The 20,037-nt window shown below is 47.6% G+C and overlaps 1 protein-coding gene across 1 annotated transcript in view; it reads right to left on the reverse strand.

Moving 5' to 3' along the window:
• Xylt1 (xylosyltransferase 1) overlaps positions 1–20,037 on the reverse strand; it is a 299,655-nt gene that overhangs the window by 219,937 nt on the left and 59,681 nt on the right. Inside the window, exon 2 of the mRNA XM_045130371.1 lies at positions 1,327–1,365. Coding sequence (XP_044986306.1) covers positions 1,327–1,365 — 39 coding nt within the window. The remainder of the gene's footprint in view (positions 1–1,326; positions 1,366–20,037) is intronic.

Raw genomic sequence — 20,037 nt, forward strand, 5'->3', positions numbered from 1 at the left:
CAGCCAGGAGATAAAGCGCCCTCAATTCTGCACAGCTGTGCAGGACAGATTAACCAGGCAGTGGGTAAGGACCCCTGCGATTAATACCAGGCAGGGCTGAGTGTAAGAAGGAAGCAGGGTGCCCGGGCAGCTCAGGATCCTGGGAAGGCTGGGCTGTGGGCTAGGCTAGGCACACTGCTGATGCACGATGTGAAGCCATCAGTGAAATCCAACATGCACCTGAGGCCCTGGGCCTGGGACACAGCAGCCCTTAAACTACCCTGAACCAAAAGGGCACTGGGGGAGGAAATGAGACCCTAGCTAGGGCTGGGCACTTCCATGGAAGTCACCTCTGCATGCCACCCCATTGGCCATCTTGCTCATGGAGCTGTTAAATCACCTGTGAGATGTTCAATACTCAGACTTGGGCTGACACATGAAAAGTGTTTTCTGTGGGGTTTGAAGAGGCTCCAGCCTGTCTTCCTTCTCTGTTTTGCTGTCTGACCAAGTGACAGAGCTAAGGAGATGATCGAGCCAAAAATGCATCTTCTTCAAAGCCAATGGGAAGGTGGCTGAAATAATCTTAGAGAAGAGCAGAGCAGATATCTCCAGCTTTAAGGAAATCCTCGCCTGTGATTCTTAGGACAGCTCTGCCAAGTGGCACAGCATTGTAGCATCATTCCAGATGGGAAAAAGAACAGCTTAGAGGTTAAATGGTCCAACCAGCAGCTCAGGGCTGGAAGACACAGAGCTGTTCACTGCCCAGGTCTAGCAAGCTCTGAGGCATGTACCCACAGATGCAGCAGCGGAGCACAGAATGAACCTACAAGTCAGGCTATGCCCTCCATGGCTTCAGCCAGTGGTCACCTGCCCCGTACAGAAACAGCACTGCCATTCAGATTCCGCAGAATGTCCCAGGACGCAAGCACACACAAGGATGCAATGTACGGCTCTGACATCTGGGCCCTGGGCCCTGACTGCCAAGGAGCAAAGCATTCCAAGTTCAAAGACACAGAAGAGTAACATCTGCTATTCCACACAGCCTGTCTCCTCTCTCCCTTTATTTACCTCTCCGGATTTCTGTGCAGGAGGAGAGGACACTGGGAAACTCAGGAGAAACAGTGTTATATATTTTGTCCCGGGCAGACAGACACCTGCCTATGGATGTTCAAGCATAAACACACAAAAAAACCACAACAATGTAAGTGTGCATGCATGTACACACTACACACCCATAGAGGGCAGGAAGATATATCCAACCCTTCAAAGAAATGTATGTGGGTGTGCTAAGGAGAGCATTCCCAGAACAGAGGCAAGGATGAGTAAAAAAGTCCACAGGGCACTCACCTGGGTTTCCAAGGTCATCAGAGGAGTCGGGTGTGGATCCTGTGGGAAGACAGGAGAGAACACTTGTCAGTGGTGAGCTGTAGGGAGTCAACTTCCTACGCAAACACTGCTTTCAAGTCCTGCTTAGTTGTCTCTGTTGCGACGGGGGCAGTCTGACTCTGTCTTTCCAGGTCTCCAGGGATGCCAGAACTGCTTGGCCCCAGTCTGCCCCAGCCTACTTCCAAGCTGTCCGGCCCACAGTGAAGTGATAGAGGCCCGAGCCTGTCTCATCCATAAGGGATATCACAAGCTGAGAAGAAGAAAGGCGCTTTCATCGGGTCCCTGCAAGTGTGTTCACATCCTCTATGAAAGCAAACTGGAGTCAGGAGAGAGTTAGAAATAAATCTGGGGGTCTGGCTCGGTCCATAAAACTTGCCACATAAGCACACACACGAGTCTTGACCTGTCACCCCACCGCTCAGAGGAAGACAGAGGCAAGCACAATCTTGGGGGCTCACTGGAGAGCAAGACTTCATGGCTAGCTAGACAGGCACATCCCCGGAGCTCACTGACTACAATCAGAGAGCTCTGGGTCCAGGGAGAGATGCTGTCTCAATAAGTGAGGTGAAGAGCAATAGCGGGAGATGCATGTTGTGGACCTTTAACCTTCACATGCATGCCCCCCACATGTGCTGGTGCACCCCCCCCCCACACACACACAGACAGGCATGCATGCACACGACCACACGCACATACACATGCAAAGAAAGGAAGAAAGAAAAGTAGACAGAAGGAAAGAAAACTTGTAAGGGTAAGTCCTGATTCAGAGCGAAGCTGTGGGGTTGTGTCTCGCCTTGCAAAGAACAAGGGAAGGAGATGGGCAATGGGGAGCTGAATTCTTGGTTTGAGGCGCACGGTGCAATGGCCGGGGAAGATCTTGTCTGGCTACAGAAGGCTAGAGAAACATCCTTTTGTTTCACTCAGACAAAATCCAATTGACTGGGAATGCTGGGTGGTCAAGTCTCGGGTCTTAAGCATGAATTCGGGGTTGGGTGGCGGGGTGGGTGGGGGGGGAGAAGAGGGGACTAATGGGAGGAGGTGATGGTCTTCTCCCAGCAGTTTCCAAGGAAAACAGGAAGCCCAGCACATAAAGGCTATTTTTGTCTGTGCCATGTCTGCTGCGAGCTTAACCCGTGGGTTGGAAAACCACCACCAGCAACTACTCACAGAGACTGGCCATGGTTTTAAGGCCCTGTGGTAGAAGCCCAGTTTGAAACTTGGCTTTTCCAACAGGCTCTCAAAACAAGCTTCTAGGAGCCATGCAAATGAGTGGCAGCCCACCCACATAGAGCAGGAGCAAGGGAACCCTGGGGATTCTAAATCTGCTGGGCATGAGCTGCTGCCATGGGCTGTGTGTGTGTGTGTGTGTGTGTGTGTGTCTGCTTATTGAACACAGAGCCTTGTGCATGCAATACAAGTTCTCTATCATTGAACTTTATCCCCAACCCTTCGTTTTGCTCTGTGCTGGGCTCAGTCTGGCCTGTAACTCACTGGCGTCCAGGCAGGCCTTGAATTTATGATCCTCTTACTTTAGCCTCCCAAATAGCTCTTGTGGCGGGCCTAGGATTATCAGGCAGGGCTGCACTTGCTTCCTGGGTCCCAGCTGGGCAGGGGTTCATCACGACGCCGATGAGCGGCTGGGGCACGATCACAGGCACACTGGGGACTCTGGACTCTCTTTAAGGTGAAGAATTCATCTTCTCCCCCACTTCCAAGTTTGGGTCCACTTCCCAGCCCTTCCCTAGTACAGCTCTGAGGGAGCTACCAAGGAAACACTTCACGTTGTCCAGGCACGGAACAGTCCTTACCCCTCAGGAAAATCTGAGCGAGGCTTTCCCTATGTCCCACCCATGGCGAAGTTGGCGCATCAAGGGAATTTTAGAAAAGTCTGAGAAAAATAGTCCATGCCTTCCTGTGATAATGCTCCTCCGCCGGGCTTTATTCCCAGCCTGGACCTCTAAGTCAGTCATACGACCTCAACATGCACTGTGGCACTTTGGGAAGGAGTGGGCTCACTCTTCTCCCCACCCTTCTCGGAGCCCTTTGCCGCAGCTCATTTCCCATTTGTATGCGGGAGGGACAGACCTGGTACTTCCTGCTTCCCTGTTAAGCAACCACAGCGCAAGACCCAGTTTTGCCTCCAGAGGCAAGCCTGTGTCCCCTCCCTGTGGCTGGCCGAATGCCTCAGACCCCAGTGACCCATGAGTGGCACTGCCAGCGATCAGCCCCTCACCTTCATGTCGTTGTCAGTTGGCATCTGCCTGCCCAGTCTGTCTGTCTGTACATTCAGTTGCACCTAGTTTTGAATTGGAAAATAAGCTGGCATCTCAGCCTCAAAATTAGCCTCCTTTTCAAAGCCAAGTCCTAGCAAGTGCTGCACGGGGCATTGGGTAAATGCCCAGATTAATTAAGCTGTACTTCACAGCCCATTTGGCTATTGTGTGGGACTCACGCTTCATTGCTTAGAATCCCAAGGCAGGAAAGAAGGGAGGAGTACCATCCTCAACTCCCCCAAAACCACTCTTTTCATAAACTCTATAGAAACGCCCTTCCTTAGCAAGCTCAGGGAATCCCTGTCAACTACGTGGACAAAAATCGAGAGCCTAGTCCCTAAGCCTATACTCTTTTTTTAATCTAGTGTTCTGAGATCAGAGGCACTACTGGCACATGGTCAGGGTACAGGGTTTATTTAGAAAGCTTCTAGAAGAGGAAAGCACATGGCCTCTCATTTAGCATGTTAACTAACCAGCCAGGAAGAGGAGAGAGTACTCACACGGGGCAATGTCATTAACTCTCAGGATTCTCTTGCCAACCAAATCTCGTTCTCCTCCCAGGGAGCACACTGGAAATATGAGACTCTCCCTCCACAGGCTCGGGGTAGAGGACTCAAGGTATGACTGCCTATCTGTAAGGTCTCACTTGCAGTAACATCCTCCTTAATTGGAAAGGCTAATGAAGTGGAACTGGGTCAGTGGTGCTGTCTGCCTAATCCATTGTGTCTGTCTAAATTGGGACTCTTTGGTTTACAGTAGAGTAAATTCCTGTCTGTCAGGGAGAAGTCTTCTGGAGTCCAACGGGAATTCACAAAGTGCTTGCCCGCTACAGAGGAGTGCTTCTGGAATCTTAATGCATCACGGACCCGAGAACCACCCAATGCAAGGGGAAGGCTTCTTGTGCCATCTAATCTCAGTGACTAAATTAAGAAAACAAATGAGGAACCAACAGACTGAACTGGGAGTCGTCACCCTTTGCAGCTCCCTAGAGCCGCACCCTCTGGTTATGTTACTCTGGGGTTCTTAATGGTACCCTTTCCTACCCCTCCAACCTGGCCTTGGCTGCTTGTCTTGCTCTGTTCAAAGCGGGGAGAAGAGGTTAGTAGAATATAACATACGTGGGCTGGAGAGATGGCTTAGCAGTTAAGGTGCTTGCCTGCAAAGCCAAAAGCCCAGGTTCAATCCCCAAGGAGCCACATAAACCACATGAACAAAGTGGCATATGCATACGGAGTTCATTTGCAGCAACTGGAGGGCCTGGCATGCCCAGTTCTTCCCTCCGTCTCTCTCTCTTTATCTATCAAATAAATAAAAGCAAAATATTTAAATTTTTCTATTAAAAAAGGGGTATGACATAAGCAAAAGTTTGAAATATGCCTGAGCATGACCTTTTGTGGCCTGCTGGTCCAAGGAGACCGAGCCCCTTGCGGAACACACCTGCAGCTTCGAGCAAAGTCCAGCTGACACAAGCTGAGCCCTAAACTTTCAGCAAAGAGAAAACACATGCATGCTATACCTATGCCCTAAGTTTGGGATGATTTGTTCTGGACAATCACTGTGGCCATAATGAAGTGACACTCTTTCTAAACGTGGCCAAAAAGCACCATCAGAAACACTCACAGCTTCGCAACTCCCGTGCCTTAAGTCTGTAAATATAGACCAGGAAGTGGAAATAGACAATGAATAACTGATTTATCAGGACCAAGCTCTGGGTTAACTGCACCATGACAGCACACCAAAACACACTGGCCATGAGGATCGGGAGCTGCCTGAGTTAGTCTCAGCCTCTCTACCAAATACTGAACTAGTCATGTCCAGGTCATTTACCATGTCTAAAGGTACAGTCACTCAGAACACTTCGCCTCCCAAGTACAGACACTTTCTGTGTCTCTGGATTATTCGTGAACCAACGGGCATGTAACTTAGTCCAAATTTGCAACGCTTATGCATCACTTAATCAAATGCTTATGACAAGAAGTGATCCAGGGGTTGGAGTTTCCTGGGTTTTGGAATATTTGTAACTGTTGTGAGAACCCACCTCATATTTCAAAAACTTTCTGATTTCAGAGCATTTCGGATCGTAGGCTCAGGGAAATGCTCATCAGTGATAACAACTGACATTGCTGAACTCTTATCATATTTGAGGCCCACAGCTTACCTTTGACATACGTGTATTTTGTTTTCCCCAAGACCAACCCTAACAAGTAGGTACTATGATTAGTAGCACTGCACACAGAGAGAAAAGCTGGTTACCAGGGTAATATAGTAACCTGCCCAAGGTAACACAAAGGGTTCTGGGAGCCTGTGTGTGACCCACATGAGAAATATAAGCCACCACCCTTCCACATAAACTCTATTAAAGGATACAGCCTTGTTTTGGACAGAATCATCTTGTTCTATGGATCATGTTTACTCAAACACCAGAATCCTTTCTTTAGCTTCTGCATATTTGTTTTTTTAGGTTGTGGACACAGTTGATAGAAATCAGCATGTGCCACAACTAAAAACAAAACAGTCTGTTTGCCACAGCAGGGAGCGAGCCTGTAGAGGTAGCCTGGTCAGGCGCCATGTGCTCAGGGAGTTCCAACCCAGCAGTTACCACGCCTGGTGGGCACCGGGATGAAGACCATGTGTGCACATCGATTTTCAAATCTAACTGTTTAATCAGGGACAGGAGCCAATTACAAATCTGGCAGAAATGAAACTTGCATGTCTATCACAAGTCTTGTTTGTAAGACCAAGAAAGCCAGGTTCAAGTATGTTTGAGCCCCATGAAGACCGAAGGCCAAATTTTAACAAGCAATTAAGCTATGATAAAGTAAAGAGGAGGAATGTGTTACAATCCTGTCTGGGCTTCAAATATTTCTGGCCTGTGTTTCTTGCTTTGAGGATATCACAAGTTCCATTTGTTCTTGGGTATTAGGCAATGGCTTCGGGGTACAGATAACAATGACTCATGCCTTTGGAGGTTAATTGCCTCATGAAATTAATTGGCCCATGAAATTAATGGGCCACTACAGGACACCCTGTACCACAGACCCTCCTGTGTGACCTTGGTCTCTTCTCCCTAGGAAGCCTGTGGACAGGGACAGAAATGGGAAACTTCCATCTTCCCGAAACTCCTGAAGAGGCTGGGAAGACAGCTCAGTCAGGAAAGTGCTTCACTTACATGCATGAGAACCAAAGTTCAATTCCCAGCATCCACATGAAATAAACAAACAAGTAAATGAAGGTGGGGGGGTGATGGCGTGTTTTTGAAATCCCAGTGTGGGGGATGGGTTCATTGGCCAACCAGTCTAACCAAACTGGTGAACTCCAAGCCAGTGAGAGACCCTGTGTCAATAAAGGTAGACAGAATTCCTGAAGAGCTATACCTGAGGTTGTTTCCCAACCTCTATATGCATACACTTACCACACATGCACGGCCCCCCATGTGTACATACATACACAAAATATTGCCTTAAGTTTAGTCATTATCCAACACCAGGCACTTGGGGAAATGCAATAAGCTCTTCAGAGAGTCACAGGTAAGAGAGACAAAAACTCGCCAAAAATACATCAGTATTAAAGAGAAACAAGCTCACTAGGGACCACTGAATGGCTAGCAAGGCAAGAGACCCTCTGCATTACTTTTGTCTCATTACAGTGACAAAATACCTGACAGAAGCAACTTAAAGGACAAGGAAAGGGTTTGCTGTGCTTGGTGGGTTGAAGGCATGCAGTTCCTCATGTTTAAGAAAGTCAGCTCCCACAAGTCCATTCCCACCAGTCTGACCCAACCTCTAAACTTTCCCCAGCCTTCCAGAACAGCATCTCCAGCTGGTGGCCAAGTGTTCCAACACATGAGCCTGCGGAGACATTTGCATCCAAATCAAAATGGCCCCTACACTGGCAAGGGCCTGGGCAGGGTACAGGGCGAAGTTTGCTCAGTGGAAGAGAGGGCAAGTGTGGGGCTCAGCTCTGGGTTCATAGCACGCACAATCAGTGTGTTGGTTTTCTTGAGTTGTCATAACAACATGCGGATGGAGTGATATAAACAGCAAAAGTTGATTTTGGTGTTGTTGTTTTTACAGTTCTGGAGAGTGGAATCCAAGATCAGGCGGCTGTAGATGTGCTTTCAGGACTGCCCTGTGGCTTTCTGACGGTCTCTGTCATCGAAGCCTCGCTTCGTCTTCCCGCTGCTCTCGTGTCTCGACACCCAAACCTCCTCATGTAAAAATTCTAGACACTACATGAGGACCCACAGTGAAGGGGTCTTTTAATCCCGTTGCAGTTACTTTCTCATGGCTAGACAAACACCCAGCTCATGAGAGGAAAGGCTTTATTTCAGGCTTATAGAAGCCAGGAGAAATACCACCAATGGCAGGAAAGCTGGCTCACTTCAACAGATCACAGCAGAGGGATGCCATTAGACAACCAGCAAACAGGCACAGCCAGAGCTCAGAGTGCTCTGGACACACATGAGGGCTGGACTACAAGATCCGTCCCCAGTGACGCCCCCCCCCAGCAGGGTTGCAAGCTCCGGCTATGGGGCCATACATTCAAACCACCACAGATCTCCTCTTTAAAGATACTTTCTCCAGCTCTAGTCATATTTGGGGACACAAAGGTTAGAGATTCCACAAAGAAGTACTGAACTGAGCCAATTCAGCTTACACCCCCCAGTGAGCAGACCTGTGACACCAGAAACCTCCCCAGCTCCTCTAGCTTCACGTGTGCCACTTACATGATATGAAGTGACGGGCCTGTCTTCTCCCGTGGAGCTATGGAGACCGTCAAGAATGGAATCTACTCTCTGGGGTCTTGTGAGGAGATTCCCAACTATTATACTAGCATAACAGGTGTCCCAGGCAGACAGAGAAATACAGTAGGTTGTAATATAGAAGGATGTAGAACTTTCGGGGGATGGAACTTTGTTGGAGGAGGGCACATAGCCTGGCCCCACTGGCTGTTCATCCTCTACGTCATGGTGACTATGGATGTGAAGTGACCGTATTTGAGAATGGGAGACTGCTGGCTTCAGAGATTCTCAAAAGCATTCCTTAAAAATAGACATCTTAAACATGTGGGCTTTAAGTTTTGACTCTTTAAGCTTCTAGGGTCAAAAAAAATTATCTCCCCTTTGTTTTCTTTTGCCAGGCTACTGAAAGCTTAGACATATCTCTCCATTCTACTCTAGTGAATTGCATTTCTTCTCAAACACAAGTCAGCGTGGACACTAGCTAACCCTACCTCATTCAGTGGCGGCAGAGGGAGTAAATGTCACCAGTTCACTTTGAATGCTTACTTTGTGCCAAGCACATGTGCAAGTTGCCCGACTGCCAAGGGAGGTATCATGCTCCCCATTTCGTAGATCAGATAACTGATACAAGGGACAATTTGCTCAAAAGACACAGGGCACAGAAGGGAGGGAGCCAGGACCAGAGATCTGCTTTGTACATTGCCCGAAATTGGTCCATTAACCAATATTCTTGTGTTTCCCAAACTATGAGCTTACTGGATCCAATTCTCTAGGCAAGGATCCAAATCAGCTAGATTTTGTGTATTGAATTTCCTGGGGCCATTTCTCGCGTACATGAATCCTGATGGCAAAAGATTCAGGCTAGGTTACACAGCTGTGTCCATCTGAGGGAACCACTGGACCATTAAATCACTTGCCCACATTCCTCCATATGGAAAAAACTCTATGAGTGGACATTACTGATAAGCTCCAGATTCCTGGTGAGATAAAATGTATCTCCATCCCTGATCTGAATCCAACTCAACATTTTCTGGTGAATCATATGAGGTCCAGAAAGGGAAGTCCGTTTCCTAGGTGCCACAGGCAGTTGGAATCAACACTTAGTATGGAAGCCGGGGACATCATGCTGGGCAAGCATGAGGACCCGAGTCTGCATTCCAGCCCAATGCACAAAGCTGGGCATGGCCGGGAAAGCCTATAATCCCAGCACAAAGGAGGGCAGAGACAGAACTGCTGGGGCTACCTGGTCACTGAGGGTAATGAGGAAAATGGAGAGACACCGGCTCAGTAACAAGTTCCTTCCCAGGAAAATACAGCAGAAGTCTGACAGGGGACACTGCTGTCCTCCTCTGGCCTTGCACAGGCAAGCACATCTGCAGACACGTTTGAAACACCATATGTGCATGTGCACGCGCGGACGCACGCGCACACACGCACATGCACACATACACACACACTTAGTATGCCTAGGAATACAGCTGAAGGTACCTAGTATGTAGTCTGTGGATCATAAAGTCCTTCATTTGATCCCCAACATGGCAAAACTCTCTATTGGTACTCCAAGCTTCTGATACTACTAAGAAGACTGGATTCATTCCACTTTGCCAAAAAGAAAACATTTCTAAGTGTCCCCAACCTCATTTCCACTTCCTGCTTGTTTCAAGCCTATTACCAGAACAGATTCTGTTCCAAAGACACTGTATCCCAGCACTGGGAAAATGTGATTCAGCTGGACTACATGGCTGCGAAGTTTCCAAGAGACCACACACTGATGTGACCTGCCAGCACAAGCCACCGGCCGCCTCCTGAGGTCCCACAGCCAGGGCAGGGAGGGAGAGTGAGTTCTGCGCTCAGCCATTGGGGTGGGTCTGAGGCTCCTTCCAGGGCTGGGATGGGTGTTTGGGACACAATTTTTCCCCATGGGCCGGCAGGGACTCACGGTCTTCCTATACTGAGCATGAACATGGAGGTCATGGAGTCTTAGCACAGGAGTGTCGGCCTCTAGCATGCTTTCTTGGCTCCCTGGTCTATTTCTTCATGGTGGTGATGGTGATGAAGATAAATGTACCACTGATGATAGGTGTTTTTGTTTTTGTTTTTCCAGAGCTAGGGATGTCTGCTAGGCAAGGGCTCTGCTTTGGAGCTCCAACCCCAGCCATAGGATGGCCGCCTTGATAGCTATGATTCATTTGGGTCCTTACCACAATAACCAATACAAGATGCCCATAAGGGAGCGCATCTGTTATCATGTTTGCCTAGTATGCACAAAGCCCTAGGTTCTATCCTCAACACTGCATAAACCAATGCGCCAGTGCTTATCTGTAATCCTAGCTCTCTGGCAAGGCCCGCCGGGGCTGCATGAGACCCTGTCTCAACAAACAACAAACCAAGATACTCATGAGCTCTGGACATATGGGGAATTTCATTCAGAACTCTTCCTTATGGGGACATTATGAGTTTACCTCTTTGCACACTTACACACACCCTGCAGGGTTGCCCCCCATTTAGAAACGGGAAAACTGATGCTAAGATTTAGAAGAGCTCAAAGGCCACAAAGCCAGGCTGCCTTAACCTTAATGTCATCACAGTAATTAAAAAAATACTTTCCTATCATCCCCCAAAAAAACATGCTTGGATGTGGCATGGCTTCACTTTTATAATATGCAATATTTAAAAAAGAATTTGCAGAGGCTGTAGAGATGGCTTAGAGGTTAAGCCAATTGCCTGCAAAGCCTAAGGACTCATATTTGACTCTCCAGGTCGCACATAAGTCAGATGCACAAGGTGATGCAAGCATGCAAGGCCGCACATGCACACAAGGTGGCACATGTGCCTGGAGTTCAATTCCAGTGGCTGCAGGCCCTGGTGTGCCAATTTTCTCCCTCCCTCTATTTCTCTCTCTGTGTCTTTCACTCTCTCTTGCAGCACTCTCCCACATAAAAATATGTATTTACTATCATTTAAAAATTAGATAATTGGGCTGGAGAGATGGCTTAGCAGTTAAGCACTTGCTGTGAAGCCTAAGGATCCCAGTTCGAGGCTTAATTCCCCAGGACCCACGTTAGCCAGATGCACAAGGGGTACTTGCATCTGGAGTTCGTTTGCAGTGGCTGGAGGCCCTGGTGCGCCCATTCTCTCTCTTTCTTTCTATTTGCCTCTTTCTCTGTCTGTCGCTCTCAAATAAGTAAATAAAAATGATCAAATTTTTTTTTAATTAGATAATTTCTCAATATCCACATTAGACGGCTTTTATGAAAATGTCAGCAGATCTGACCACGGTAGGCAGCCCTTACGGCCACGGCAGGAGCTATGTGGCTTCTCGACGTCCATTCCCCACAGCTGCTTCTATCCACCAGCCAGGGCCTGAAGCACCTGAGGTCATGTTCCATCATCTGTCAACCCAAAGGCTTTGTCATGCCCACCCACAAAGGAATTCTCCTCCATGAGCCTATCTTGTCCAAGCTTCGAGAATGCACGTTCAGGTCCCATTCTATTCCTTTACAGAAGAAACCAGGAGCAAGCTGAGCGTGGTGACTGCAGGATGATAAGCCTCCACGTGATGCTCTATGAGCCCAGCAGAGCGGAGGCGGTGGGCAGAGGGTCCAGCAGAAGGCAGAACAGGAAGAGGTTACTGAGGCGCTGTCTGCTCACTTCCTGCAGCCGCCTCTGCAGCTGCCTGTGGGGCTGTTTTCCTCTGAGTACGCGGAAGGATATGCTGTCATCACCCACCACAACAGCCTTGGCTCAAAAACATGCACAGGAGTCTGGAATCTCTTCTTTCCCTCTGAGTGGGGCAGCCCCAGAGGCAGGAAGACACAAAGAAAACCCAGTGTGAGCCACAGCTTCCTGTGAATTTCTCACAAAGCCCCAGCTGGGGAAACTGGAGGAAGGGGACACACAAGGCCAGAGGAAGGGAAGGGGGTCCTGAGCACACTGATGCACAATGAGCTCCTTTCTCCAGTGAATAAGCCACTCTCCTCAAGTCTATCTCAACGGCTTTGTGTGAAGCAATCAATTCTATACCCAGAAAGCCAGGCTTGCCAGACCTGGTGCCAAGGTTAAGTGAGAGCCTGAGATCCCTGGGCAAGTTGATAATGGACACCCAGGAAACAGTTTCTGCACTAATTCCTGTTGGGCTGATTTGAAGTCTACAAAGACCCTCTTTATTTCTATGATTTTCTGTGCTGGGGCAGGAAGGGACCCTCGCTCACATGCACACCGTGCTTGGTGTTGCAGTAGGCTCCATTCACTTCCTTCCTAGAACTGTCACTGAGCCATCATGGGTGGCGATCAGAAGAAACAGATGTGAGGCTAAAGTCTGTGCTCGCTGCTGGAATGCATTCATGGTGTGGTGGGAATTGTCCCCAACAGGCCACTATAGCTTCTGCGGGGGCAGGCACTTTGGAAACCTCATCTTCCAGGGCTTTTGCAGAGGCAGCAAACAGACTGAGCCCACAGTGGCATTCAGCTCAGGTAGGCTTTTCACACCCTGTGTGATGTTTTGAATTTGTTTTGCATGTTTATGTCCATTCTTGTGTGTATGTGTATTCATGTATGTATGTGCGTTCGTGTGTATGTGTTCATGTGTATGCATGTTTGTGTGTGTGTGCGTTCATGTGCAAATGCATGTCTGCATGTGTGTGTTCATGTGGATATGCGTGCTCATGTGTGTATGTGTTGGTGTATACGTGTATTTACGGTATATGCGTGACTGCACATAAATGTGGAGTCAGAGGTCAACACTGAGTGTACGTACCCCTCAGTCGCTCTCCACCTTATTTACTGAGATAGACTGTAGCGATTTCCTTCTGGTGGCTTGGACGAAACACTCAGCCAGTAGCAGCTAACAGGAGGAAAGGGTTTATTCTGGCATAAAGCCTCAAGGGGCAGTTTCATGACACTGGGGAAAGGATGGCATGAGGAGGGAACGGTCACCAATCTAGGTGGAAGGAGCACAAAGAACTGGCTCTGAACACCAAGTGGGCTGGATTAATAGGACTCAAGGTCCACCCCCACAGACACACCTCCTCCAGCAAGGCTGCATCTCCCAAAGGCTGCACCAGCTATGACCTGAGGTGTGAGGCTTTACGCACAAACACAGGAGGCCATGCAGGACACTTGCCATTCACACCGCTATGCAGGTTCTCTCGTTGCACTCAGAGCTCACCAGTTCAGCTAGAACGGCTAGGCAGTGAATCCTCTTGTATCTTCCTTCCAAGCTTTAGGATTACAGGCATACCATCACATCCTGCTTATGCCTGGAGTCTGGGATCTGAACTCAGGTCATCGTGCTTATGTGGGAAATACTGTGTTGACTGAGCCCCCTCCTCACACTGAGATGGCCGTAAGTGCTTATGAGTAAGGCTCACACTCAATCCCTAGCTGGTGGAGCTGGTGAGAGGCGGAGCCTTGCTGGAGGAGGTGTGTTACCGAGGTGGGTCTTGAGATTTATTAGTCCAGGTCGCTGGGCATTCACTAGTGTGCTCACTCTCACGGCTACCTCCCAGCTGGTGTGACGTGATCCACAACTTTTACTCTGTCATGCTTTCACGTGCCACTGTGAAGCTTCTCCTTGAAACTCTCAGCTAAACTAAGCCCTTTCCTTCCACCAGCTTCTGGTGGGGCATTTTGTTCCGACAAGAAAGTAACTGCTACAGCGCTGATTTTCAAAACTGAATTGTCGAGCTGGAACGATGGCTTAGCAGTTAAGGCGCTTGCCTGCAAAGTCAAAGGACCCAGGTTTGATTCCCCAGGACCCACATAAGCCAGATGCACAAATTGGTGCAGGTGTCTGGAGTTTGTTTGCAACAGGCGGAGGCCCTGGCGTGCGCATTCTCTCTCTCTCCCTCTGTCTCTGTCAAATAAATAAATAAAAATAAAATACAAAAATATTAACAAAAGAAAACTAAACTGTGGGGCTGGATAGATGGCTTAGCAGTTAAGGTGCTTGCCTGTGAGTGAATCCTAAGGACTCAAGTTCGGCTCTCCAGATCACAAGTAAGCCAGACTCAAGGTGACACAAGCAAGCAAGGATGCGCATGTGCACAAGCCATACATACGTCTGGAGTCTGACTGCAGTGACTGGAGGCCCGAGCATGCAAATTCTCTCTTCCTGTCTCATGCATGCTCGCTTGCTCTCACTGCTGCTCTTACTCTTGCTCTCTCTAAGAGAGAGAGAAAAAAAAGCTGAATTATATTCTCAAAGCTGGAGGTGCGGTTCAGAAGCGGAGCACATGTCTAAAGCCCTGGGTTTAATTTTCAGTAATTTTTAAAGCAAATGAAATGTATTCCTAATTTATTAAGGGACACACAAACCAACCCCTACCTAACATGGTAAGTCCAGGTGTTTTTGTTGTTGTTGTTGAGTGCTACAGATGGAACCCAGGCCTGTGAACATGTGTAAGTGCCCATCACTACCCTCCACCCACATTCAGAACACCTTACTGGAGCCTTTCTTGGTCTCAGCAGGAAAACCTGGCATCATGCATTTGTTTTTTGCTGTGTGCTGTGCATTCCACATGTGTAAATGTGTGCATCGGGTGTACTCACACATATGGGTGCATTCACATGGGCGTATCGGTATTTGTGCACCGAAAGTGCAGAAGGCTGTCCAGATTCTTGCCTGCCTAGCATCTCTTAACTGCAGAGTTTCCTGAATCACCCTACTCCTGCTTTGATATTACTAGCAATATCCATTAATATTTTAAATTACTAGTAATATCAAAGTAGTAATATCAAATGGGTACTGGAGGAAAAAGATGGTGGAGGCTAGTTTCACAAGTGGTTCCACCAAGTAGACAATTTACTTCTGAGCTAGATTACAAACAGGGAAGGAAAGAAACGAAAAGCACACAGTATTCCACTTCTACACTTTGCATTTATAATTATTCATGCAGAAGCATCATTAAACACCAAAAGGGGGAAATATTACAGTTGTTCTGATTTCACACGCTAACTGTGTTTACATGCTAACAGCGTTTCTCAGGGACAATTATCTTATTACTAGTGCACTAATCTTTTCAATCTTTTCAACACAGTTTACAGCTGCAGACTTCAAAAATTAAGGCTAATTAAGATCCTGCTTGTGGCAGGTAGGGTAAATGGCTTACACACTTTAACAGAAGCAAAAATCAGTTAGAGGAAAGTTCAGGGTGGAGGGGCAGTGTCAAAAGTGGAGAGAGGGCTGGAGAGATGGCTCAGCGGTTAAGCGCTTGCCTGTGAAGCCTAAGGACCCCGCTTCGAGGCTCGGTTCCCCAGGTCCCACGTTAGCCAGATGCACAAGGGGGCGTACGCGTCTGGAGTTCATTTGCAGTGGCTGGAGGCCCTGGCGTGCCCATTCTCTCTCTCCCTCTATCTGTCTTTCTCTCTGTGTCTATCGCTCTCAAATAAATGAATAAAAAATTTAAAAAAAAAAGTGGAGAGAAATTCTCGCATTCCTTCCCATAGATGCATGGACTCCAACTCTTACCATGTCAATTGTCCCTGGGAAACCCCAGGGGTGCTCTGTAGATACCCAGATAATCAATGTTCCACATCTGATGATTTGCATACAACAAACATGCACCTTCCTGTATATTTTAAATCACCTTTGAATTACTTATAATACCTAACACAATAAAACCTAACTGTGTTCGAGAATGATGGCCTGAGGAGTCAGCACATGTTCACTACAGACATTTAATTTTCAGGTGCACAAGCAACAAACACACACACACACACACACACACACAGAGAAAGAGAGAGAGAGAGAGAGAGAGAGAGAGAGAGAGCACCAGCCGCATTAGAGAACCTCGTAGGAAAAGTGGCAATGAATGGGAAGAACTGCAGGTTTCAGCACCAAGGACAGCCGGTGTGGTCTCCTTGAGGGCGGTGTGTGTGGGTCCTACCTTCACTGATCATCTATTTCTATTGGTTAGGTCCTTCCACAAAATTTCAACAGAGGGTGGCAGTTAAAGATATCACCTCTTGTACTAGAGCACCTGTGATCAAATGCTGACATTCCTCTGTGCGACCTTGAACTAGTGATTTCACATCTTGGTGCCTCAGCTTCTTTGCATGGGGATTAAGGATAACAATGACACTGTCTATGTCTCAAACCTATTATCCTGTTGATTGAATGAAGAGGTGTAAAACACAGAGCAATGCCCTGATAACAACCACCACAGCACAGGATGGCTTCCTTCACTGACTATGGACGGTCAGGTTGGACAAGAGACTGTACCCCAAACAGCAACCATCACCATTCACGTGGCTTCCTTCACTAATGATAGATGGTGAGACAAGAGGCTATGACCCAGATAGCAACCACCACAACACAGGGTGGCTTCCTTCACTGACTGTGGATGGTCAGGTTGGATAAGAGGCTGTACCCCAGATAGCAACCATCACCACACAGGTGGCTCCTCCACCATGGCTGGTAAGTACAGACAAGAGGCTGGAGCCAACAATACCACACCTGATTCTAACATGTCCTTATCCTCCCTCCCACTGATTAAGTGCATCGCACGCCACTGGAGAGCTGCTGAGGGGCACAAGGCAGTTACTGTGTCAACTGTGCCTCTCAGATAACTTCTGCCACCTCATTAGCTCAGCACGGGATCACTGTCTTTATTTTTGGTTTTGTCTTTAAAAAAAAAAATCAGTTTTCTTGTTTCTGTTAGGGAGACTTATGTTTCTATGAGTCTAGCCTCATGAGTCCCACACAAAGCCCCGGCACCTAAGGGACAACTAGGCAGTTTCTGGAGATGCACAGGCTGTCACTTCCCCCATGGTGCCCGTTGTGGGCCATGACTTGTGCTCACCAAGTTATATAGCTCATGTTTTCAAAGGCTCGCACACCAGCTTCATGCAGTAGCTGAAGCCGACCTCATTTTATGAAGACACCAAGCTTTAAACAATGGCTGTTGAATCACACAGCCTGCTAATGAAGGCAAGTCCCGAGGTGGCATGAGCAGTGAAGCTCTCGCTTAAGCTAGCTGGCCACATTACCCATAACTACTACTGCTAGTGTTACTTGGATTAGAACCATCAGCACCAACACAATGTGCCAAGTGCTATGCGAAGCCATCCTTATGGATTAACTCATTTCAAGCTACCGACGAGATGACCAGACTTAGAGAGGTTACATACTATGTCCAAGGTCACACAGCTTTAAAGTGCAGAGACAGAATGTGACCCACTAGGGAGGCAGAGGTAGGGCTGCCATGAGTTCGAGGCCACCCTGAGACTCCATAGTGAATTCCAGGTCAGCCTGGTCTACAGTGAAACCCTACCTCCTAGACCCCCCCAAAAAAAAAATTGACCAAATCTAAACCCATTGTTCTAAAGTCTCTGCCTGACTGCCTTGTATCATGTCTGTAAAACCCTACAACCAACACCTTTTCAAGGGCTACATACTGTATCATGAGATAGATAGACTAGGAATGTAGTCAGCTACCACGTATTAAAAAACCAACTATAAAATGAGTAAGTTTGTTAGATTTCTGAGAAATGCTGCCGGAAAGAATGAAGTAGAGGTCAAACAGAAAAACCAAAAATGGTTCAAAGATGGAAGGGGGGAATAACAAAGACTTAACATAGGCTTCAAGAGTAAGCACAGACTCACTGAAGGTAGGGAAGGGGGAACACTGTGGGCAGCGGAGCAGCAACATGGTGGGCTCTGAGACAGAGGGCGTGCGCGGCATGAGGTGGGCATGAGGGTCGGGAAGAAGCCTGTTCTAGTCACACATGAGGCTTTTGTGTGGACTGACATTATTCTTTACTGGAAATCAGTTGTCTGTCTTGCTACCTCGGTTACAGTACATTCACTCAGGTGTGACACAATCAGATCCACGCTACCTCTGAGCAGCCATTCATCAGGCAGCAGGGTGGAGACTTTTAAGATGAATTTCAAATAATTTCCATTTTCTGGCTTTAGGGCTCATCACACCCCCCCCCCCAATACTCAAAGCCATAAGGTCCTTATGGACTACCCAGCGTCACACATCATTCAGCCCTCCTTATTGTTACAGACTAGAAGAAAAGCAAGAGGTGAACGGTGGCAGCATATTAAAAGCTAATAAAATGTCTCTCTTCTGTCTAAAAAGGGAAGGCTAGAGAGAAAATCAATCTAGGTTAGATAAGGGTCAACTTGCAGCCCTGAGTACAAGGGCTTGGGAAAAATGCACACATGCTTGCAGGTTGTAAGAAATGACTGGCTGAACTCTCATGCCTAGAGCCATGGCTTCTATCCCCAATACAGAAAGAAAGAAAGAAAGAAGAAAAACAGACAGACAGACAGACTGAGAGGAGTAAGGGAGGGAAGGATGGATGGAGGAATGGATGAACAAATGAAAAAAAGGAGGATGTAGTGACACACACCTATAACCAAATAGGATCCTGAGTTTGAGGATAGCCTGGCCTACCTAAGGAGAACCTATCTCAAAAAAAAAAAAAAAAAAGGCCTGGAGGGATGGCTTAGCAGTAAAGGTGCATGCCTGCAAAGCCTAAGGACCCAGGTTGATTCTGCAGATCGATTCTTCAGATCCCACATATGACAGATGCACAAGGTGGCACGTGCATCTGAAGTTTGTTTGCAGTGGCTAGAGGCCCTGGTGTGCACATTCATTCATTCATTCTCTATCTCTCTCTCTCTCATAAACAAAAATAACTCTTTAAAAAAAAACCTAACCAATCAAATAAACAACAAAAAAAATGAATAGCTAAAATGTCTTTCTGCCAGCAGCACACACACCCCTCCACACACACACACACACACACACACACACACACACATCATAGAGAGCAGAATACTTCCTACAAACTCCCACTCTCTTTTACTGATGCCTACTGTGTGAGCTGTCTGGTTTATGGTACCCTGTGAGTACCGTGGTCAACCATCCCACTCCTTGGAACTATGAAACATTTGATATTAAAAGAGAAACATTCTAGAAGAAACAAGATGCACTGGTAACTCCACCCACTACAGCCACAGGTAGTCATATAAGGAAGACACCGGCTCAGAGAGGTAAAAAGACACTTGTTAATGTCAAAAACGGAGGAAAGAAATAGGGAGCTTGGTTCACTTCATGCTGTGTGCAATTAATTCCAGATATTTCTATAATAGCTAATGCTTTAGGGGACTTGCTGTACAAGGCTTTGCTAATCATTGTTTGAAGCCTTTTACAATTCTTCTTCCAAATTACTTCTGTTGTAACAATCAAGTCCAACCTGTAGTGCATGAGCTATGTGCATCCCAGGATGGCTATGAATGTGGCCTCGTACTTTGTAGATAGCCATGCCATGTCTCAGTGAAAAGGCAGGACACCCCTGAGAGTGTGTGCCATAGTGGTGAGCCCTGAAGGTCTGAGCTGGAGACACAGAGACAGACACACCCTTCCTCCCCTGCTCATCTTCAAGACCATGAAGAGCTTGATCACAGTTCACTCAGATGTGCATCTGTGTCCAGGGCTCTCAGAGCAAGTAAGAGGCTGGGCTGGGATTTGACCCTGCACGGCGAACTCTGGATATATTATCCTGATGATCTTAGATTAAGCCCCAGGCTTCCTCTCGGCTCTCTAGTGAGCATTTTTCCTTGCATGGAATACTTCAAGGATTTCAATCTATTCTTTTGTTTCCTAGGCAGAGTCTCATTGTGTAGCCTCAAACTTCCTATCTTCC

Source organism: Jaculus jaculus, chromosome 11 (assembly GCF_020740685.1).
Source record: "Jaculus jaculus isolate mJacJac1 chromosome 11, mJacJac1.mat.Y.cur, whole genome shotgun sequence".
Lineage (NCBI taxonomy): Eukaryota > Metazoa > Chordata > Mammalia > Rodentia > Dipodidae > Jaculus > Jaculus jaculus.